Genomic DNA, 24,612 nt, shown 5'->3' with positions numbered 1-24,612 from the left:
CTGGGAGCAACTGGGGGTTCAGTGCCTTGCTCTAGGGCATTTCAGCCATGGGTATTGAGGGTGGAAGAGAGCTCTGTTCATTCATCATTATTTGCATTAACTGTAAATTGTTATTTGTTAAACATTTAAATATATTGAAAAATGTTTTAAATGATCTTACCGTCTGCTTATCTATACTGTTTACAAATGGAATAATATGAAGACAATCTATCGTTATTTAGCAATCAACATGAAAATGTTAAAATGTTTTGAAAAACTGAAAATGTTACATTATTTGCATTAGCTGTAAATTGTCTCATTTATTAAACATTTAAAATATTTTCAAAAATGGTCAACAGTTTACCTTTTGAGTTGAAGCCTTGTCTTTTATCTTGCTGCTTTTGTTTTCAATTATCTGATTGTCTTCATATTTATTCTGTTTGCAAAATGTGGGGGGGAACATTTTTATAAACAACAGCCATCAATAAACTTGATGGTTAACATTTGCTGTAATAAATGTACCAAAAAAAACATAAAATCTTCCTCATTTTTCAGCAACAGGAAGCAAATGCTTTACACAGCACTTGATCAATATCTTTATTCCTTTAGAATAAGAATTACTAAAATTTTCTGAACTTGTGAGTACAATGACCATTTAGACCATAAAACAACACAGTCTAAATAACTAACAACTCAACACTAAATCATATGAGTCTTTCCTGCAGCCCATGTTTTGATTTGTCATTATATTTGATCGATCAACAATATCTTAACATATAGATTATTAAATCTAAAATTTAAATGTGTGCCCAGGTGATCAGATCCCCTAAATCTAAGAAACAATATGCAATAATGCAATAATATGAGCAACCTACATTAATCATTATTAAGCAATCAATGAGAAACAACTTCAAAAACTGTAAATTGTGCATTATTTGCATTAACTGTAAATTGTCTTATTCGTTAAACTTTTAAAATATACCAGACAATAATATAACATATCATTAATACCAATAATTTAGGTTAACAATATCTTAGCCCTTATGAAAATTAACCATGGTTTTACAACTTCTACAACCAAAAAAAATAAATAAAAAGCAAAAACCTTTAAAAACAAATTAACCAGGGTTTTGCTACAATAACCATAGTTTAAACATGGTATTTGTAGTAAAACTGGTTATACAAATGATAATCACTATGCCAAAAAAAAAAAACAGTTACTACACTTTTACTATAATAAAACCATGAGTGATGAGAGAACATTGCAGGTCAGTGATAGCGTCATGAAACATGAAACCTAAAACCATTTGCTTGTGCTGGAATGCTGTCCTTACCTCTCATGGACTGGTTTTAGGATAGTTTCGCAAATGCATTTTGAAGATGCTGGGAAGTCCTCAATTGATAAATTCTTCCTGGAGCTGAAATGTGTTATTATTATTTATATATATATATATATATAATTTTTTATTTTATTTTTTTTTTTTTGGGTGAACAAATATATATATATATAGGTGAGACAAAAAAAACAAAAAGCAAAAAAAAAAATATATACACACAAACACTATATATATATATATATATATATATATATATATATATATATATATATATATATATATATACATTTACATATATATATATATACATATATATATATATATATATATATATATATTGTGTTTGTTTTTGTTTCTTCCTTTTGCATTTATGACATCAACCATCAAACTGCATGAACTCTGATGTGAATTCATATGATTCAAAAAGCATATGCATTTTGTACCAAGGATTTCACATGATCAGTGTCACAAATTAGCTTATTTAATCAATGGTCAAAAAAGCTGAATATTAAATATTTAACATCACTTAGGATTTATTTTACATTTGTAAGTTCCAAAAGCTTAGTTTATTTGCAGGTTTAGAGTACACTTTGAAACCCAGATTATCAATATAGTTTTAGACTCATTAAACTGTATGTCTGTACTTTCTTGAAATCAGTATGATCACACTGAGACAATATGAGATAGATTTCATGATGTCAAAGACAGTGAAAAAAAGATGTTCACCCAAAAATGAAAATTGAAAATGCATACATATTTGAAATGACATGAGGATGAATAAAGGATGACTATGGAAGTATAATAATGACAAATGTCTTTGAAACAAAAAAGCATGTTCATTTGTAATTACTGAAAACAGTATTGCATTTGAATGCCTTTTATTTTCAGGGCTTGCATTTTTAGAGGCTGAAATTTAACATAGTTGTTTATTTAAGCTGTCAGTATTTCAGTTCGAAACAGTTCACAAACATTTTCAGAATTAAAGACTGATTAATTAATATTCACCTTCTGGAGTTCACTTCCAAAATATTCAGTCTTTTTAAAAATATGATGTATACTATTCGACAGGCAATTTTCAGTCCATTTTATTTCAATTTACAAATTCACTTCCACTGATTCAGTAGTTCAAATTTGGCAGAAAATTCAGCATTGCACCCCCGGGAACTGCAGGACTAGCTGTAGAGTACCAATGCATGATCTCCATCGGCTGTTAGTCGCTCACCAGCAGGTGGTGCAGCTAGTGTTGATGAAGACCAAAGCAACAGGTAGAGCAAGTCAGTATTTGCATGCGATTTGCATACTTTGCGACAATTGGCCAGTCATTTAGACTGGCCTATTGGAATTGGTTGGTTGGAATGGAAGGAGTTCCATAACGGGAAACGTCTCCGTGATGTCTCATGAAAGCTTGAGAGGGAACTGGAGTTTTTGGCTTGTGACGTCAGTTACCTGAATGCACGTGTGTTGTGGAGTGAGTGTACGGTTGAAGTGCACAATGAAGTGGAATTTGGGTGGGTTTGTTATTTCTCCCTGTCCCGGCCATCTGACATGTGTTCTTGATTATCTTATTATTGGTTTATTTTCCCCTTACTTTTGTCATTATTTTGAAGCCAGATTCATTCCTCTTTTTTTTTTTTTGGCTTGTGTGTGTATGGAACCTTTTTTATACTATTTATAAATAAAGTATCATTGTATTCATTGTTCAATTTCTTTACATCCACATCTCTGCTCTAGTGTTGTGCATGAACGCGTTCAATGAACGACGTTCACTGAACGCGTTCATATTTTCGCCGAACGCTGAACTGAACGAATCACTTTTCATACAATGAACGTGAACGAGAGCGGCGCTCACTCTGGCAGGAATGAACAGCACGCGCAGTTCACGTTCACGCTCATTTGAAAAGTCAGGTTTTACCAGGGCTTAATTTGAGCCGGAACATGTTCCGTCACCTCCGACATTAGATCCGGCACCTCCTGTGTCACTAAAATTAATTGCCTAAATGAAAAAAAAAATTACTGTTTGTGTAGTGTTCAATGTTTGTGAAACATGACTTGCGCGCTTGTTGTACTAGTTGAGATTGCTGTTAGCCTCGATCGTTTCACGCTGGGGAAAAATGTCAAAAAGACAGGAAAGTTTGCTTAACTTTTTCAAATACGCTGGACAGTCAGATCCCAAACAAGCAAAAATCGTTTCCGCTGATCAAAAAGGAGACCACGGTGGACACAGTAGCCTAGTATCGATATCTCGTTATTTCGACATAATATACATTACGTCTGCATTCTAATCTGCATTAAGCCACATTAAGCGTTCTTATTATGGTTTTCTATGGGAGGAAAATGCTTAACCGTTCATTTTATGGGCTCATCTGATTTTTTGTACATAGCATAGCCTATTTGTTAGGATTTTAGTATCATAATGATTAGGCTAATAAATGCACGCACAATTATCCGTGAACTTGATTTGAACAAATGCCTTTAAACTTGTGTGTGCAAAATTCAGAATTAAATTAATGTGCAGAAATTTGTACAAATAGAGAGTGGGCTATGTAGGCATACTATACTGTTGTAGCCATTAAAAAAAGCGCGTTTCATATTTGTTATAATGTTATTTTCTAAAGAGGTTCTATTGAGTAAGATAGTGGCCTATCTTAAAAAAAATTTAACAAATGAACGTGAACTAGTTCATTATAATCTGTGTGAACTGAACTTTGAGCTAGTTCTTTTTAAGTATGAACTGGCACAACACTGCTCTGCTCTATCATTCTGGGAATGAACCTGTGTGTCCTCGACCATTATTTCCCTGGGTGAAATTCCCAGGGTGGCGTTGTTGGTGTTAGGAGCAGTCAGATGTCCAGTGGTTTCTAGGAATCCACTATCTTTGTAATTATAGTCCAAATTAATAAAAACAGCAAATCGCTCGGGTGCCACACAAGCACTGTTTATGCAATTCATTATTTTTTTCAGTTCATCATGCTTTTTTTGTTTAAAAGACATTTGTCATTATTATACTTCCGTAGATGACAGAATTAATATTTTTGGGTGATCTATTAACTTTTAAAGGGCCATTCACACCAAGAATGAAAACTATAATGGTAACTGTATTAGTGTCCAAACCAATGCATGTTAAAATTCAGATTTTTAGTAGCACGTTGCAGTTAAGTTGTCTACCACTTTAAATGCTCAAGCTTTTTAGAGTAAAGTGAATTCTGATTGGCTAATTGTCACAGTTTTTATTGCCTATCAGCTGGAAAAATCATTCTAAAAGTGATTCCAACGATATCGTTTCTTATTGTTGTTATAGTTGTGCTGTGAACTTTATAGTTTTTATAGTTGTGCTGTGTATCTTTATTTCTTTTGTTATAGTTATTGTCCTTGGTGTGAACAGCTTTTAAGATCTACTCACCACTGTGGCAAATGAAAGGAAATGCATAGTTGCAGTTTTCATCCATCCATTTTCCAGAATCACTGAATACGACTATAGTGCAGGATCCTGCAGTATCTGGTTGCCATGTGCTCCAATAAATAAATGAAGAGTTACTCTGATCTGACCAAGATCTGCAGTACCTCTGAGCTTCAGTCCAGTTTTTGTATTGGTAAATGACAACATAAGTTGCGCTAGCATTTTCTCTTCCTAAAAAATATGAATAGTACATTTAGTTCAGAGAAAGGATGGTTTAGTTGTTTGCAATTTTGCTCACCATCTTACGCATTTTAATAGACCAGCGCACCATAGCATATCATAAAATAAAATCTATTGGGGCAGCTTGCTGCATACCACATCCCATAATATATGTAAACACACAGACTTTGTGCTCCAGAATTGCCTGGTCCATGGTCATACCAGTTCCTGAAGTTTTTTCTCTCCAACCTTGAAGAAATCAGTGTTCACTGTTCAGATCATCATAGAGTCCAATCCAGGCAAAATCAATTGAATAATCATTCACTGTGTCAATCAACTGGAGCGTCTGTTGTTGATTTTCAATGGTGGCCAGATCAGTGTATTTATCTCTACAGTATCTCTGAGCTTCTGCCCACGTCTTTGACTCATTTACAAAGACATACTGAGGGGCACACAATGTGAGGGTAAAGAGACCTGTTGAAAACACAAAAATTGCCTTATGTTGAGATCACATTACCACTTCACATGATACTATCTCAGTTATATCCATTATCAGACACTAGAGGCCCTGTCTCAAAAGTAGTAAATTAGCTCAAAAGGGAAATGTTTATAAATAATTACAATTAATTACAATTAATTATAATTAATGACAATTATTTACCTCAGCTGCCAGTAGTAACGGTTGCAGAATTAATATTACAATAAACTTATCTGTTTGTCCAGCGAACATTCAGTGTAATTTCATATCAACTCTAAGAAAGGATATTTTCGTAGTCACAGAACATAATTTTCTTACAGTACTAATGCATTAGAGCAAGTAGCTAAATCGTATCGTAAAAGGGACATTATTCCCAAATGGTGACAGAACCAGAAACTCATATAATTTGTGCACAAAGGTTTTATTAACTAAACACTAACAAATAATTAATCTGAACAAACATACAAACACTCATACATGGGCCGAGTTGCAGTGGATGAATGAATATGTTGGAGAAACCAGAGAATGCATTTATGGAAAATAAGTAAGTTAACCACCTTAGTGAAACCATCAGCGCCGTTTTACAACAGGGTCTACAGCTTATTCTAAACCTCTGTTTTGTTTAGTTTTATAAGTGGACGTCCATGACATGCAGAGTCCCACGAGGCTCAATTCTTGCAACGCTCTTGTTCAGTCTGTATATGCTTCAAGTCAAATCATGAGAAAGAATCAAATCACCTATCACAATTATGCAGATGATACCCATGACTACAGCTGTCAGGATCCTGCCCTGACAGTCCTGTCCATATTGTCTCTGTTCCATGTTTCTTTGTTTGTTTTTTGTCTAAGCACATGGTTTTGTCTATGTTCGTGTCTGCCACGTGCTCCTCTTGTCCCACCTCCTTGTTACCCCTGGTCACACCCCCTTTTTAAGCCTTTGTCGGCTTGATTTGTTTTCACCTGATCCTCATGTGTACTGCTCTACATACTGGGTTCCCTTTCCTTGTGTCTCTGCTGGTTCATTTTGGTGTTTACCTGTTTCTTGGGCCAGAATTTATCCTTTTGATCTTGCTCAAGTTGTTCTTGATCTCTTGTCTAGTTATTCTATATCCTCGGTTCCTTTTTGGCCTTCTAGTTCTATTTAGTTCTTGTTTTTTGATTGTGCACATCCTAATCTAGTTTTTGTTTTTTCTTTTTGATTTAGGTTTTCATTTACTCTTTTTGAGATTGCAGTTCCTTTTGGATCCTGGCTTTTTGTTTTTACACTGATTTATTTCTTTGGATAGTTTTGGTTATTTATTTTGCCTTTTTGTTCACTCTTTGTTTTCAATTGTCCGTGTCATTTTGAGTCTTGCTTGTTTTTGTGTATTGTCCTGTCTTGCCCACACTCAGATTTCTTGGCCACTGAACCCCACTGCCTGGAAGCAGCTCACCTCTCTCACGTGTCAAGTCTCTAGTCTCGTGAGTCTCTGCCTGGCGACTAGACTGGTGACATTTGAGTTTCACTTGAAACTACGGGTTTCCGGTGTCTGCCTGGCCCTTCCTCTGGAGCTACCTACTCTGTGCTTGAACCCGTGGTCATCTCTGACTGTCTCTGTGGTCATCCCTCCTGCCCGTATTGTTGTCTGCCCTGCCCATCTGTTTGAACCATTTCACTGCAAATTCCCCCAGCTGTTCCAGTATACGTTTTGTTAATAAAATACCCTTGTCTGCTCATTCTGCATTTGGGTCCCATTTCTTGCAGATCCCTGACAATAGCCACATTTACTCCCTCTGCCAATGCATTGATAAAATTAACAGTTGAATTTGCCAAAATTTTCTACAGTTAAAGGCTCAGTACTAGGGCCGTTACTCTTCACGCTTTACATGTTACCCTTGGGAGATATCATCAGGAAACACGGTGTTAGCTTTCACTGTTATGCTGATGATACTCAGCTCTATATTTCTTCGCAGCCCGGCGAAACATACCAATATGAAAAACTAACGGAATGCATAGTCGATATAAAAAACTGGATGATGAGTAATTTCTTACTGCTAAATTCTGAAAAAACAGAGGTGTAAATTATAGGACCTAAAAACTCTGCATGTAATAACCTAGTATGCTGTCTAAGACTTAATGGCTGATCTGTCAATTCTCCGTCATCTGTTAGGAACCTAGGTGTGCTGTTTGATAGCAATCTTTCCATAGAAAGCCATGTTTCTAGCATTTGTAAACTGCATTTTTCCATCTCAAAAATATATCTAAATTACGGCCTATGCTCCCAATGTCAAATGCAGAAATGTCAGTCCATGCGTTTATGACATCAAGGTTAGATTATTGTGATGCTTTATTGGGTGATTGTTCTGCATGTTTAATAAACAAACTCCAGCTAGTCCAAAATGCTGCAGCTAGAGTTACTAGCAACAGGAAGTATGTCCATATTAGCCCGGTTCTGTCAACACTGCACTGGCTCATTATCAAACATTGTATAGATTTTAAAATCTTGAAAAAAAGCCCTGAATGGTTTAGCACCTCAGTATTTGAACGAGCTCTTGTTACATTATAGTCCTCCACGTCCGCTGAGTTCTCAAAACATCAATTTGATAATACCTAGAATATCAAAATCAACTGCAGAAATCAAGATCCTTTTCCTATTTAGCGCCTAAACTCTGGAATACCTAACATTGTTCGGGAGGCAGACACACTCTTGCAATCTAGATTAAAGACCTATCTCTTTAACCTGGCTTTCACATAACACACTAATACGCTTCTAATATCAAAATCCATTTAAGGATTTTTAGGCTGCATAAATTAGGTAAACTGGAATCGGAAACACTTCCCATAACACCTGATGTACTTGATACATCGTTGGAAGAATGTCATCTACACTAATATAAGTCTGTTTCTCTCTTATACTGAGGTCACCGTAGCCACCAGATCCAGTCTGTATCCAGATCAGAGGGTCACTGCAGTCACCTGGATACAGTACGTATCAAGACCAGATAGCGGATCATCACCTAGAAAGAACCTCTACAGCCCTGAAAGACAGCAGAGACCAGGACAACTAGAGCCCCAGATACAGATCCCCTGTAAAGACCTTGTCTCAGACGGCCACCAGGACAAGACCACAGGAAACAGATTATTCTTCAGCACAATCTGACTTTGCTGCAGCCTGGAATTGAACTGCTGGTTTCATCTGGTCAGAGGAGAACTGGCCCCCCAACTGAGCTTGGTTTCTCCCAAGGTTTTTTCTCCATTCTGTCACCGATGGAGTTTTGGTTCCTTGCCTCTGGCTTGCTTAGTTGGGGACACTTCATTTACAGTGATATCGTTGATTTGATTGCAAATGATTGCACAGATGCTATTTAAATGGAGAGCAGCTATGGCCTAATGGTTAGAGCGTTGGACTTGTAACCCGAAGGTTGCAGGTTTGAGTCTCGGTGCTGGCAGGAGTTGTAGGTGGGAGAGAGTGAATGAACAGCGCTCTCTTCCACCCTCAATACCCATGGCTGAAGTTCCCTTGATCAAGGGACTGAACCCTCAGTTGCTCCCTGGGCAATATAGCTGGATATATAGCTGCCCACTGCTCCGGGTGAGTGTTCACTGTGTTTTCACTTCTCACTGCTGTGTGTGTGCACTTGGATGGGTTAAATGCAGAGCACCAATTCTGACTATGGGCAACCATACTTGGCAAAATGTCACAACTTTTTTCTTTTTTTAAAGTGAACTGAGCTGAATGATGACATCACTGAATTCAATGATGAACTGCCTTTAACTGTCATTTTGCATTATTGACACACTGTTTTCCTAATTAATGTTGTTCAGTTGCTTTGACACAATCTTTTTTGTTTAAAGCGCTATATACTTTAAATAAAGGTGACTTGACTTGACATAGGTTTAACAGTCAAATCTGCACTATCACTAGCAGTGTATATATATATATATATATATATATATATATATATATATATATATATATATATATTACAATATGCACTACCAGAGGTGTCAATGTCGAAACGCTGCATAGTTTATATTGAACCCTAATTAAACACACCTAATCCAACTAATGAAGTCGTTCAGGGTTATTTGAAAGCTACGTTGTATGCGTGTTGAAGCAGGGTTGGAGCAAAACTCTGCAAGGCTCAGAGGCCCTCCAGAAATTAATTTACACTTTCACTTTGACGTTTTCGTCTTACATAATAATAATGTTATCCATCTCTCCCGTCTAAGTGTATATCAAAAATGTTCATATACTATAAAAGGTCACATATAATATATAAGTATATTTTTTTACAAACTAAAACAGCAGCAACAAATTCCAGTTTAACGAAACGCAATGCAACGAATCTGCGACTCTGAAACGGAATGTTCTTCAAAACGCCATATTTGATTCAGTGTGTGTTGATATGTTTTGCAGCGGTTGCTAGCCCACATATTTTATTTCACTTTTCCCACCTTTAAAGAAATGGTTACACGTTTCTAGCAGTCTCTCGCTTGTTTCGTGTGTTTTGCGGATATTTTCTGGAATGTACCGGCGCGGGGGAAGCAAGACGGACCATAATAAAGCGACTAAGGAGCAGAGCGACAGCAGCAAGTATGCGGAGCTGTTGGTGTTCGGCTACGCCTGCAAGCTGTTCCGGGACGATGAGAGGGCCATCTACCACGATCAGGGCAAACACCTTATCCCATGGATGGGGGACAAGAACATCATGATCGATAGGTCGGTTAAACAAACCTAATGGGAATCATTACTTAACCAACTTAATGTCTTCCAAAGGGACCTCGGATGTATTTGTTGTTTTGCAGCACACGAGGAGCTGATGGCATTGTGTTATGTTTACATGGCCAAACGCGAATAAAAGAAACCTGACATTGACCGATCTAAGATAACTTGCTTGGATTGTGATTATTTGTAAGCTCGGTGCATTGACAGCAATGACAAATGTTTCAAGAAGAAGCTTAAATCAGCCTAAAATGGCTAGCTGTTCTTAGCTGGTTTAAGCTAGCCTCGCAGCCTGGCCAAGCTGGTATTCCGTTTGTCTTCCAGCCTGTGCCCAGGCCCCTCGAAAACCATTTAGGAGACCAGCAAAACAGTTTAGGCTGATTTTAAGATTTAATTTATTTATTATTATTTTTGTTTTTGTAAAGTTAGGAATGTTTGAAATGCAAAGCAGAGTCCTTGCTCACTTGGCCCTCGCTTATATCACTTAAAATCTAAATCAATATAAATATGGCTGATCTATAAATAGAAATTACAGATTTATTGTACATTGTTACAATACGTGAATAGGAGTCATAATATGGGCCTAATGTACTTGTCACGTAATGCCTCTGCTTCTTAGTACTGAATCTGCTGTGGTCACATCTGTGTTGCATTTATTCGCTTAAATGCAAACCACAGCAAATTCACTGTAAATTAGTCCGTGCATTAAGGTGGTTCTCACATATGAAGTGATATATGATTTGAATCCCATTATATGAATTCTGTCTTTGTGCTTACTGTAGATCCCAAGTCTAACATTGTTCTTTTGCAGGAAGCACTTCTGACATATAGTCAGTCGAATATTGCATTCCTCATGTGTTTTCTCTCTTACTCCACACTTTTTCCAGTTCAGCTGCAGTCCTTTTTAAAAAAAAATAAAATTGGTAACGAGCCAGGAGTGTGTTGAGATGCAGCGGGTTGCATTGAGCCACCTTAATCTGCATGGATCTGTTTTCTTGTTTCCAATGTGTATGTGTGTGTCTCTCTATCACGTAATACAGAACTTATTTCCTCAGCAATTAAGGCTAAGGGGTCCCGACAGGCCCCGATTGCCACCTCATCGCCCACTTCTCTATTTTGCCGAAGAAACTGGAACTGAGAAGTGGAATACAGGAGCGAGCGCAGGAAAATTTCCTCCATATGGGTTCTTACGGATAGGTATTTATTTACTCGGGCTTGTGTGGATGTATTTCTTTTACAGTAAATGTAGGAATGATGGCAGTTGTCTCAAAAAGTTGGAATGGTTTGTTGAACCATTTAAGGTAAGAGGAGAGTTGATGTTTGCGTTTTTTTTTATTTTAATTTTTTTTGTTCGATCTTTACTCAGGCCTGTTGCGTCTTTTTATGGTTTTAGTGAAGAAGTAGATGGATGTAGTAAGTATATCATGCAAGTACACTCACCTCTTGATACGTATACCATCTGGAGGGCACCACAAAGGCCGTCTGCTTTTTGCCACCCAGGCATTGTTCAGTTCTCACACCTCCTCATGCTAATCTTGTAAGCGAAATAGCATTTTGAAAGAAAAGCATATATGTTGTGAATATAAATTGGTTTTACTTTTAGGGTTCTCCTGTGTGGTGAGTATTTCTTGTATGTAATCCGATGTTAATTTCCTCTCGCCTTTAACCATGTGATTCGTATTGCAGGTACGATGGCCGCGGTCATTTACATGATCTTTCGGAATATGACGCAGGCTCGTGGAATCACGATTACCAGCTGTCCGAGGAGGAGGCCAGGATAGAGGCTCTGTGTGATGAGGAGAGGTACCTAGCCATGCACACGGATCTGATGGAAGAGGAGGCCAGGCAAGGTACAGCTCAGTAAATCTTCATAATTTAAACAGTAAATCTTCATAATTTAAACATGTGAAGGTCATGTCATCTCAAGTGCAATGCTGGTAAATATTTTTTTTTTTTTTTTTTTTACACATTTCCTTATTCCTAGATTGTGGTGTTAAAAAAAAAAAAAAAAAAAATTTTTTTATTTTGTAGTCTTGACTCAAGTGGGTTTTGTCTTTTGCTGGTTTAGGATATGTTTGGCTGCAACATTATTTACTAGCTTTATAATTTTTTTCCTTCACATTTCCAATTATTATATTTATTAAATTATTTAACTTTTCTTCTATATTTTTTTTAAACATAAAATATTATATATTTTATGCACACACATATATACATGCATGATTGAAGAGTTTGGTTCCAAAATGCAATAAATCCATTTTGATTAATTTGAATAAAATTGTGTTCTTTACCAAAAAAAAAAAAAGGTGGCAAAACTTCCACATAGCATATTTAGGTTATAATAACATAAATAAAATCCAGGTTTTTATTTTTCAAAGATTTATTATAAAAATTAAATTTTTTCCCAAAATGCAATAAATCCATGTTACTTTTTTTCTCTCAATGCAGTAAATCCATTGAATCAATATGAAAGTTATTTTTTATATTGAATCTATTGAAAATACTCAACATAGTAAGTTGATCCACATATGACAGCCACTGAACTTTGTCATTACTAATCTTACATACAAGCATTGGACTAAAAATACACTCATCAGTCATCGCTTCCAAAATGAATTCAATAGGTCATCTTATTAATGCTATAAATTAATTACAGCAATAAAAGAAAATTTCATCATGAACATGAACAACAATATCACATTAGACCACAGAAATTCCAAAATGACATTTCCCTTACATTCAGCTTCCAAAAGTGCATTCATCTTTGCCATGTTACATTCATTTAGTTGACCAGTGCTATCTGCTGTATTAACAAAAACATAAATGGCATTGATAAAAACACTAACACTGTCAAGCTATGCAATATCACATTCGTAATCGAGTGCTATTCATCTAATGAACGTGATATAGCGTAGCTCTGTGTATTAAATGCATCTGAATAATTATAATAATCTGAAAGCATGTGATGGAGATATAACCGTTACTTTTAATCACAGAACCGACTTTACTGACGAGATGCGCATGGCAATCACATGAGATTTATCATGCAGCCCTTGTTTGTCGATCACAAAGTAGATGAGGAAATCTAGGATGCCGGGTGTATTCAGAGCTCCGGCATTACTGTCTAGAATATGTGGAATGGTGCACTGTGATTGGTTGAGCAGATTAATCGCATTTTGCAAAAAAGTGAGACTGGCCTTTGTCACGGTTTGCGAAAAAAAGGCAGAAAACATGACAGAATTACTTTGCGAATATTACATTTTGTATAAAAAAAAAAAAAAAAACATTGGCTTTTCAATACCGACCAGATATATATATATATTTTTACTTTGTGTTAGCTTAATTAGAAATAAAAATGCTAAATAAAAGCATTTTCATTAGCGAGTTCAAGCTTTTCTACCACAACCTTATAAACTATAATTTTTCTTTCTTTTCTGTTAACTTATTCAGTTAGAAAAAAATTCAAAATGTAAGCATTTTCACTAGTGGTTTTAATAAACTTTTATTAACCATAGAAAACCTATTCAGAAACCACCACATGTCTGTCTTGTCCCTGTGAGAGATTGTTTCATTTGGAGGCATATATATGACAAAGTAGAAAAGCATGAAGAGACCCTTTCATAGTGGCAGTTGCGGGAATATAAAACCTGACCTTTTCAGCTGGAAATAATTCATCTAGCTTGTTTCGCTTAGGTGGACAACCCAGAGCTCTTCAGTAAACTGCTTTTCATGGTTATCGACTTAAGACTGGTGCGGTCAGGCTTTAAGTGCTTAGGGCAAGCTCCTAATTGGTTAATGTGGCGCGAAATTTAGCCAAAGTTCCGATTTTTCAACTTGCGTGTTTCACGCTTCAAAACGGCCGAAACGCTCAATTCGCACCGCGTCATTTGTGCTGCAGGTTGTCTGTTTGCATCTTTGCATTGACTTAAAGCTGAAGTAGGTAACTTTTGTAAAAATATATTTGTGAAACCTGTCATTATGTCCTGACAGTAGAATATGAGACAGATAATCTGTGAAAAAATCAAGCTCCTCTGGTTCCTCCCAGTGGTCCTATTGCCATTTGCAGAAATTCATCCGCTCCCGGTAAGAAACAACCAATCAGAGCTGCGGTCCGTAACTTTTTTTGTGTTCAAGATTTACAAATTGTATATAATAAGCGAGTACACCATTAATGTTTTTAGCCTGTCCTGAATCACTAGGGTACATCTACAACCCGAATTCCGGAAAAGTTGGGACGTTTTTTAAATTTTAATAAAATGAAAACTAAAAGACTTTCAAATCACATGAGCCAATATTTTATTCACAATAGAACATAGATAACATAGCAAATGTTTAAACTGAGAAAGTTTACAATTTTATGCACAAAATGAGCTCATTTCAATTTTGATTTCTGCTACAGGTCTCAAAATAGTTGGGACGGGGCATGTTTACCATGGTGTAGCATCTCCTTTTCTTTTCAAAACAGTTTGAAGACGTCTGGGCATTGAGGCTATGAGTTGCTGGTGTTTTGCTGTTGGAATTTGGTCCCATTCTTGCCTTATATAGATTTCCAGCTGCTGAAGAGTTCGTGGTCGTCTTTGACGTATTTTTAGTTTAATGATGTGCCAGATGTGCTCTATAGGTGAAAGATCTGGACTGCAGGCAGGCCAGGTTAGCACCCGGACTCTTCTACGACGAAGCCATGCTGTTGTTATAGCTGCAGTATGTGGTTTTGCATTGTCCTGCTGAAATAAACAAGGCCTTCCCTGAAATAGACGTTGTTTGGAGGGAAGCATATGTTGCTCTAAAACCTTTATATACCTTTCAGCATTCACAGAGCCTTCCAAAACATGCAAGCTGCCCATACAGTATGCACTTATGCACCCCCATACCATCAGAGATGCTGGCTTTTGAACTGAACGCTGATAACATGCTGGAAGGTCTCCCTCCTCTTTAGCCCGGAGGACACGGCGTCCGTGATTTCCAACAAGAATGTCAAATTTGGACTCATCTGACCATAAAACACTATTCCACTTTGAAATAGTCCATTTTAAATGAGCCTTGGCCCACAGGACACGACAGCGCTTCTGGACCATGTTCACATATGGCTTCCTTTTTGCATGATAGAGCTTTAGTTGGCATCTGCTGATGGCACGGCGGATTGTGTTTACCGACAGTGGTTTCTGAAAGTATTCCTGGGCCCATTTAGTAATGTCATTGACACAATCATGCCGATGAGTGATGCAGTGTCGTCTGAGAGCCCGAAGACCACGGGCATCCAATAAAGGTCTCCGGCCTTGTCCCTTACGCACAGAGATTTCTCCAGTTTCTCTGAATCTTTTGCACTGTAGATGATGAGATTTGCAAAGCCTTTGCAATTTGACGTTGAGGAACATTGTTTTTAAAGTTTTCCACAATTTTTTTACGCAGTCTTTCACAGATTGGAGAGCCTCTGCCCATCTTTACTTCTGAGAGACTCTGCTTCTCTAAGACAGAGCTTTTATAGCTAATCATGTTACAGACCTGATATCAATTAACTTAATTAATCACTAGATGTTCTCCCAGCTGAATCTTTTCAAAACTGCTTGCTTTTTTAGCCATTTGTTGCCCCCTTGCCAACTTTTTTGAGACCTGTAGCAGGCAGGCATTAAATGAGCTAAGTGGATAAAAGTGTAAAATTTCTCAGTTTAAACATTTGCTACGTTATCTATGTTCTATTGTGAATAAAATATTGGCTCATGGGATTTGAAATTCCTTTAGTTTTCATTTTATTAAAATTTAAAAAACGTCCCAACTTTTCCGGAATTCGGGTTGTATAATAAGTGTTTATATTCAGACTTTTTTAGATTGCTTTGGGGGTACCGCGGCGCAGTAACCCGGTACCTTTGTGATTCTTCATAGACATAAACAGAGAGAAGTAGCTCCGGCTACAATGTTCTTCCGCAAGACGCAAGCATTTCTGTTTATTAACCGCTAGAGCGTTAAAAGTTACGGACTGCAGCTTTAACTTTGAAATCACTCGCACCAGATGCTCTATTTGTGTCTGGTGTGAACGCACCATTAGTCTTTAAACTATTCTTATGAATCAAATGGGGCACTTTCAGTATGGCACATTATTATAACTCTGTATACGCATCAACAGGTTCAAAAAGTCAAAAATGAGCTCCTCTGCTCAATTTGTGGTTTAACAATCTTTAAACGGAGGTGAGCAGTAAGTGGGAGTGAATTATGATGTCCTTTGCTGGTAGTATGAGTACGCCATAGTCATTATCTCTGTAGTCATCATGTGGATTCGCCCTTGAGGGGGAGACCTATCCTCATTAAACTTTTATCAATCTGTCTACATTAACATCCTATAAACTGTAATAAAGCATTGTGATTGTTTAATATTGGACTGTCCTTGTGCTCTATTGCAGTTTTAGTAGCTGTGATTCTGTAGTGAGATTGTTAAAGATGAGAAATTAGATCGTATTTGCAGTTTTAGATAATTAGGTTCAAGCTGCTGTTTCAGGATTGGGTTGTGAATAAATGAAATGCCATAACAGATTTGCTATTGTTATAGATAATCTAGATGTAAGAAAGAGAAATCTAAGTATTGTAGTGATGGCTTTTCAGCCAGGAATAAATAAATAAATATATATACCTATATATATATACACACATACATATACACAGTTGCAATCAAAATTACTCAACCCCTCAGAGACTTCAGTACTTTACAAATACAAGCTTTTCTGAAGATCCAGGATAAAATAAAAATAGCATCTATAACAGTTCACTGGCATTTTAAAAGTGATATTGTTAATATATAATGAAATACTTTTGAGTTCTAAGATTTTTCTAATACTACTGCTATGTCATAATTATTCAACCACTATTCAACATTGCTGTTTTTAAATCACTTATTTGCATGGTGGGGAATAAAACCGTCTCAAAACACAATTAAGCCTTTAGAAACTATTAAAAACAGAGTTAGCTTGAGCTGTTACACATACAGTTAGCCCATGCATGTGTTGAAGTTGAGTAGCAAAAATGTCAAACAGAGATCTCACAGAAGCTAATTAATAAGAGAATAAATATTGTATTACTTTAGAAAGGTTAAAGCTATATGAAGATTTCCAAGACATTGAAAGTTCCTAGAGACACAGTTCTCAGCCTTATTCCTTTGCTTAAAGTGTTTTTTACCAGAAAACCTTTGAGGGTGTGGAAGAAAAAGCACAATATCATAAAATGTTTAATCAGAGCAACTGAGAAAAACCTACAATGTACAGCCAAAGACTTGCAAGATGACCCGATGAAAGGAGGAAATCCATTTCAATGCAGTGTGTAAGTACACTAGATAAGTATGGCCTTCATTTCGAGACATCTTGCAGAATACCACTCTTGATCAAGAAGAACAAAAGGCAGACTTGAACTTGATAAAATTAGTTCGTAATACGTGTATATATTACACACACAAATGGTTATTTCAAATATAAATAATAAATAAAACAATTGTATGTGTGTTTGATCAAATCAATGCAGCCTTGGTAAGTGTAAGAGACTTTCAAAAACATAAAAAATCTGACCAAAGTTTTGAACGGTGTATATAAAACAAAAATAGAAACCTCACCTAAGGATAGAAAAATATTTTTAAAAATGCTAGTTTAGTAATAATTTAGTAATAATTAGTTTAATCAGTTTTTATTAGCCTTTTAAGTGTTCGTTTGTAGCAGTTTTAAATCAACCAATATATTTCTTAACATAAATCCATTAATCCAACAGCTAATTTGTGAATCCGCTGTAAAATTGTGGAGAAGAATAGAAAGAGAATGTTGGAGGATGATGAGCACAAGTTTTTATTTTTTTTATGCTATGCTTTTTTCTGTAAGTCTTTTTTTTTCTGTTTGCAGAGGAGGAGTATAAAAGGCTGAGCGAAGCCTTGGCAGATGAAGGCACCTACAATGCAGTGGCCTTCCGTTACAGCGCTGACTACTATGATCCCTCCCAGCCCACTGAGGAAGATGAGGCCAACAAAGAAGCAGGTGGGATCTTTAAAAGTCTAGTAACCACACAACTTCAAACCCCACGTACTTACTTTGAAATGCTGCTTGTAAGTCTGCTTGAGGAGATTTGGGTTCTGAGACAAGTTTCTGTGCGTGCTTTAGCCTACGAACTTCAAAATGCCTTGGGATGAAAAGAGGCCATTTCCCTTAGGTCAAATAAGTATAATTTTTGAGCCTCAAGGCACTGAAAAGCTCAAAGTTTTTTAAAGTCTGAGTGAGGCAGTGGATATGAAGAGACTATTAATGACCAGCAAGGTCCAGCGGTTCACCACTACAGGGTTTTAGCAAAAACATCACACTCCATGGCTGATTGCTTTATAAATACAGGAGCCTGAAATTAGTTGAGTCCTCAGACCATGTCTCAAGCAGAAATGTAGTGCAAATGAGTTTATAAAACAGACAGTAATCACCCTCAATGCTTTTGTACTCCTCATTCACACCTGGTTGCTCCAGCACTCTGCAGATATAAAGACTTTGCCTATGGTACAAAGTCTTTATCCACTGATTTATTACACACACACAGTCAACTAGTAGCATTGCTGTGTTTTTCTTACTGTGAATGTGATGAAGTCATAAATTTTGTAGGTGCTGAACTGGAAGCCAGTCAACTTTCTTTCCCCCTTAGCATCAGAGGAATTGCATTCACAATCATCAGCCTCATATGTCACGCCCCAAAGTCCTTTCATTTACCATTAGACATTACTCACAAAATTGGAAAGTACTTTCTGGATGTGGTGAGCTGTGATCTAATTTGTCTGGCTTTAGACAACTTTCAAGAATAATGACATTAGTAATCAGTTTTACAGCCCTACTTCACAAGCTTTTCACCACTTAATGTCAGGAAACCTGCAGTTAAATACACACTGAAACTCAAAGATCTTTTGTAAAAACCACCAAAATAACAGTATGGTTTAACTTGAAGAAATTATGACAGAAATATATTACTTGTGTTTACTTCAATGGACTTCTCAAAGTAGCAATAGTAATAATAATAGTAAGGAATAGGGCTGAAATGATTCCTCGAGTAACTCGATTACAAAAAATGATCGAGGCAAATTCCGTGGAATGGCACAGAATTTGACAAATTTTGAATGAATTAATCAAAAATAGGTCATTGCACTTACATCAAATCACGATATGGACTAATATCTGTAAATGTTAAGCCAGAACAGACTATTTAAATATGAATCCTGCATGTTCTGCGTGTCTATGTTAATGAATGGAGCAGAAGCGCGACTTCCTTTATTTACACACACTGAAGCGCGCGTGACGCTCGCGGTGATTTCAGCGTCTGCTGTCTCACTAGGACGTGAACACATGAGCAACATCTCCAGAACTGCTCTGACAGTCAATTCATGAGCATTTGACCGTTTGATTTGAGTAAAACTAGCGTCATATCACATACACAGAACTGTAAAGGTACGTCAACCCGTCAAAATTCCAGTTAAAGACTATTGTTCAGCAGAATGTACATAGCCTACCACTAAAAAAAAAAAAAAAAATCTTTTTTTTTTTTAAAGGTTTAATCACACAACATTTCTTCCATGTTTTATTTTTAATAGCAAATCCCCTTTGTTTACCAAAAAGTTAATTTTCAAAAATTAAAAGATACATTAAATTAATGTTTTATGTGTTTAATGTGCATCTCAGAAAATGCTTTATTTAAAACCCCAACTGAATGGCACTTAAATGCTCTTAATTCATCTGTCAACTTTCTTGTCATTGTTCACAGTACAAGTACAGACAGAGAAACAAAGGGGAATAATTAAATGTTTATTTTTGATGTATGCATTGCATTCTATGCATTTAAAAAATAAAAATATTTTTTTCTAAAAAAGGAAACTTAGTTCATTTTAAGAGGCCTGTGACGGTCACGGAGGGACTGCACGTTCAACATGGACGTTAATACGCACAAACACACACCGAGACTGTTTGGTGATACAAGAGTTTATTGTAATTATTGATCAGAGAGTGAATAAAATACCTGTAACCCTCAGGCCACACTCTCCACTGCAGAAACAAACACAGACTACCTTCCATTACAAAGACATTCACATTTATACTGGTGGCCAGCACCATTACCACATGTGGAGGGACAAACTCACAGAAAACACTTTACACATGTTACCTTAAATATACAGAGTCTGAAAGAAACATATTGGCATGATGTTCTACTTAATAAATCTACTTTGATGTTATTAATTCGTTCACATTAAACAGGAAATAACAGCAACAACTCTGCCACGTTGCCCCTGAAACCCCCACGCTCAATTAATACACGGTAGATTCCCACCCTAAGCGGAACCAATAATTCCTGCCATTGTTTCTTACCAGGACTCTAAAAATCACGGGACAAACGCTACACGGGAACGATACACATAGTTTACAGGTATTTCATTCACTCTGTGATCAATAATTACAATAAACTCTTGTATCACCAAACAGTCTCGTGTGTGTTTGTGCGTATGTGTGCGTATTAACGTCCATGTTGAACGTGCGGTCCCTCCATTACCGTCAGAAGACCCAGGAGTCTTATTTTCTCTTGCATAATTAATATTGCACTTTAATTAGGCAAAAACACATTTTATCCGATTGCTCAATTAATCGATGGAATTTTTGGTAGAATACTCGATTACTAAAATATTCGATAGCTACAGCCCTAGTAAGGAATATCATATTACCAAGATGTTATGATTTGTTTTCATTTATACAGTTCTGCACTAGCAATGTGTTTCCATCTTCTGCCCCCATTACCCTTCACACTGTATTCAGCATCAAATTTTAATTAGCTTATACAGTTCTGTTGTGGACATATTTATTTGACAAAAAAATAAGTGACATTTTGTTGTAAATTAATTTTTATATTACCACCAAATGCCATGTTTTATTGGCACTCTATTTTTGTTGTTGTATAAGCATAAACAAAACAAACTGTGGTTGGTCATTTAGATGCCATTCTGATGATCTCATTAAGTCTAAGTGCGGCTCAAAGTGGGCCAAAATAATCTGTAGTTAGGATCAGACCATATGCCATTTACTCAAAGCTTTCTGAGACTATGTGAGATGATTAGATTGCTAGGTTGTCTTTTGTAAAAAAAAAAAAATAAAAATAAAAAAAAAAATTCACGTGACTTCTTACTATTTGCTGGATAGGTTTAGAAGTGCTGTTTGATTTAATAGAGCAACTAATGTGGCACTTTGTAACTACTAGATTTGATTATTTGCCAAGTATCATTGGACATTAATGCACCAGCAATGTGTTTCCATCTTCTGCCCCCATTTCCCTTCACACTGTATTCAGCATCAAATTTTAATTAGCTTGTCCCTGTCTTGGCCAATTCATGGAGGCAGAGGGTGAAAGGGTGCATAGATGCGGCAGCAGTAGTAAACAGAGCTGACAGGGCTTGTGGTCTCCCAGAAAGTTTTAGTAACCTAAAATGAAAGCTAAAGTGCATTCGGTTCTTTTAAAGTGCCCTTAGTTAAAAAGCTTCATAGTTGCATTGTTGTGTGTGTGTGTGTTTGTGTGTTTCTCTTCCTGCTCCAGAAACTCTGCTTCTTTGTGATTCTTTTGCCTTGCTGATCTGTTAATGTTTGCTCATTCTGTTTTTCCCACCTTTGCTCTTCTCTCAGATCAAGAGCAGCAGGAGGAAGAGAGTGAGGAGCCGTTCGTGGCGCCCCCTGGCCTCCTCATCCCTTCGGATGTAGAGCTGGTGAGCAGATTTTGAAGTATATCTTACACCGTTTCAATTGGGGATGCACCAGTAGTAAAATTCTGGTCGATACCCATAAAACAGTAATTATTTTCATTTTATGGCCTTTTAATGGATAAATGGCCAATGGCTTCTATGGATTCAGTACTATTTTGTCTAAATAAATTAAAACAATGCACTAAAAATCAATCTTTTTTTTTTAATACTACAAGTGAATTAGGCATCACAGCATTATAATGTACAGCATGAAAATGGATATTCATTTGGAGATTTGTGGAAGATTAAATATAGCAGATTTTTTAAAGATTAACTTTAAGGGAGTTAAAAGACTATTAAGAATCTGGGAAATGAGCACACACACAATTAAATATCCAATATCGGTGATCTAGATCAATTAAAGCGGCGGTTCACTCAAAAATAAACATTTTGTCGTCATTTTTTTTTTTTTTTTTTTTTCAACATTCAAAATGGCATATATTTTGTGTTCAGCAGAAGAAAGAAATTCATAAAGGTTTGGAACAGCTTGAGGGTAAGTTAATAATGACAGATTTTTTATTTATTTTTGGGTGAACCTTTTTATGTAAAATGAAAGTCTATAATATTTGCAGATAACAGAAGGAACCAAAGTATTGTGCATCCCTACTTGTAATCACCATTACCTGCATATTTTGATTGAATGTGTATTTGATTTGCATTTCTGTTGTTGGATGTCTCATAACTTTATCCGAATGATTGTTGGTTTGCACTGCAAGAGGCCATTTATGACTGTGTGGCAAGTAAACACTCTATTCTCAGTTTTTTTTCTATTCAGAAGATTTTGATTGAGCTTAAAAGATCTTCCTTTTGTGTAACCAGAGTACGCAAGGTGGGATGTAAATGTCAATCTATACAAACCAGACGTGGGCATTTTTCTCCACTGGATACCTCGTTTGGGAGCCACACAACAATCGCTGATCATTTTTTACAGTTTTTGTAGCTGAAAGCACGTTGATCCCACCAAATTATGCTTCTCTAAAAGCTTTAAAAGCTTTAGGCTCTTAAACCAAGGATTTAGTCAGTGCTTTCCCTACTGGCCTACTGGAAACATAGCAACATAAATACTTGGCCATCCAGTGAGCCACGCACCCCAACCAGCGCTTATTTTTTTATTTTATTATTTTTTATTTTTTTGTGGTGGAGGGGGTGATATTTGTCTCAAGGTTGGAGAATTAGTTGAAACCTTGAGTTTCTCAGGCTTGGAAACCCCAATTAGTTTCTAGTCTGAGAGGTTCTTTGAAGGAGCCTTGTGAATTATTAATCTTCAGCTGCTCTGATTACCTTGCTTATTGTACAGCACATAGCTTGAAGCAATAAAAGAATCCGATTTTGAAGACAAATGTTAGGTTGTTTATCTTCAAATTAGCAAGTCATTATGGACATTGTAGCTAAGGTTCAGTCCTTCAAAAAGTTCTTCTCATACAATATTCATGCTTGCTTCTAATGAAGGATATGTGTCATTTGGAGCACTATTGGTGCCATTTGTCATTTAAAATAAGGCATTGCCATAAATCAGCTCAGCACATGAATATGATTTTGTCTGCAGCTTGAAAGATGTGTGACTATTTTAAATCTGCATGTGTAGCTGGAAATGAATAAATGACGTCCCTGGTCCCTGGGCCCTGGTCCCTGGCGCCAGCCCACACTCATACATAAATTGTTTGTGTGTGAACTGCAATTGCTAGAAAATCCTGTACCCGGAGTCATTGACGATAAATATCCTATACCCATTTTTCCCTATACAAGTTTTCGAATTAATCTTTAATTTTTAAAATGGCCCATTCTCTTATAAGCTTAAACAGAATTTCAGTCTTGTTTACCCAGTTTCTTTGCCATCTTTTTCAGCCTGCGACCACCAAGACGCACGCTATTATTGAGCGCACCGCTAACTTTGTATGCAAGCAGGGGGCCCAATTTGAAATTGTGCTGAAGGCAAAGCAGGCTGGGAACTCCCAGTTTGATTTCCTGCGGTTCGACCATTACCTGAACCCTTACTACAAACATATTTTACGAGCTATGAAGGAGGGGAGATACACACCGGCATCAGAGGGCAAGCAGGACAAGCAACAGGGTAATCTTTTCACGTGTTACAGTTCATTAATTTGACATGAAATTTCGGCCACCTTTATTTCCCCACAATTCATTTGTGCGCACCACTTCAAACCAAATTATTTTCTATTTTGGGGTGAATGCTATTCTAGAAAATCATAGGATGCTGTTCGGTTTGACTTCAATTGATCTTTGATTATTGTAAATTGTAATATTTCATTAAAATGTGGTTTTGCTCTGGTATAGAACATCCACTTTTCATAATAAAGTTTGCTAGATGAAATGAAATTAATACTTTTATTTGGCAAAGATTCATTCAGTGAAGTTGTAAGAGTAGGTCCCCACCTACAATTCCTGGCAGTACCGAGACTCGAACCCATGACCTTTGGGTTATTCCATGACTGCCCCCAAAGACAAAAAAAATAAAATAAATGCTGAAAAAAATATCACAGTTTCTTCAGAGATATTATGCAAGCACAACCGTTTTCAACTTTGATAAGACGACGTGTTTTTGAGCACCAAATCAGCATATTAGAATGATTTCTGAAGGATTGTGTGACACTGAAGACTGGAGTAATGGTATATATCATAATTTAACAAGTCAAATTGAATCAGTTGTTTTTAGAATAATGGAAGAAATCTGAACAAATGAGACCTTTCTGAAGTCAGTCAACAAT

General features: G+C 36.5%; 1 protein-coding gene across 2 annotated transcripts in view; it reads left to right on the top strand.

Moving 5' to 3' along the window:
• The first annotated feature begins 9,732 nt into the window (after positions 1-9,732).
• The window catches only part of LOC132130319 (splicing factor, suppressor of white-apricot homolog), an 88,291-nt gene continuing 73,411 nt past the window's right edge, over positions 9,733-24,612 (top strand). The window contains exons 1-5 of one of the 2 annotated variants that reach the window (XM_059542003.1): positions 9,733-10,113; positions 11,803-11,966; positions 17,988-18,119; positions 21,771-21,850; positions 23,732-23,957. In XM_059542003.1, the coding sequence (XP_059397986.1) occupies positions 9,920-10,113; positions 11,803-11,966; positions 17,988-18,119; positions 21,771-21,850; positions 23,732-23,957 (796 nt within the window). In that variant the 5' untranslated portion in view covers positions 9,733-9,919. Of the gene's footprint in view, positions 11,314-11,802; positions 11,967-17,987; positions 18,120-21,770; positions 21,851-23,731; positions 23,958-24,612 lie in introns of both variants that reach the window. The other variant, XM_059542004.1, reaches the window with a different exon arrangement.

This window comes from Carassius carassius, chromosome 47 (genome assembly GCF_963082965.1).
Source record: "Carassius carassius chromosome 47, fCarCar2.1, whole genome shotgun sequence".
Classification (NCBI taxonomy): Eukaryota; Metazoa; Chordata; class Actinopteri; order Cypriniformes; family Cyprinidae; genus Carassius; species Carassius carassius.
This window is presented reverse-complemented; position numbering and strand designations above follow the sequence as displayed.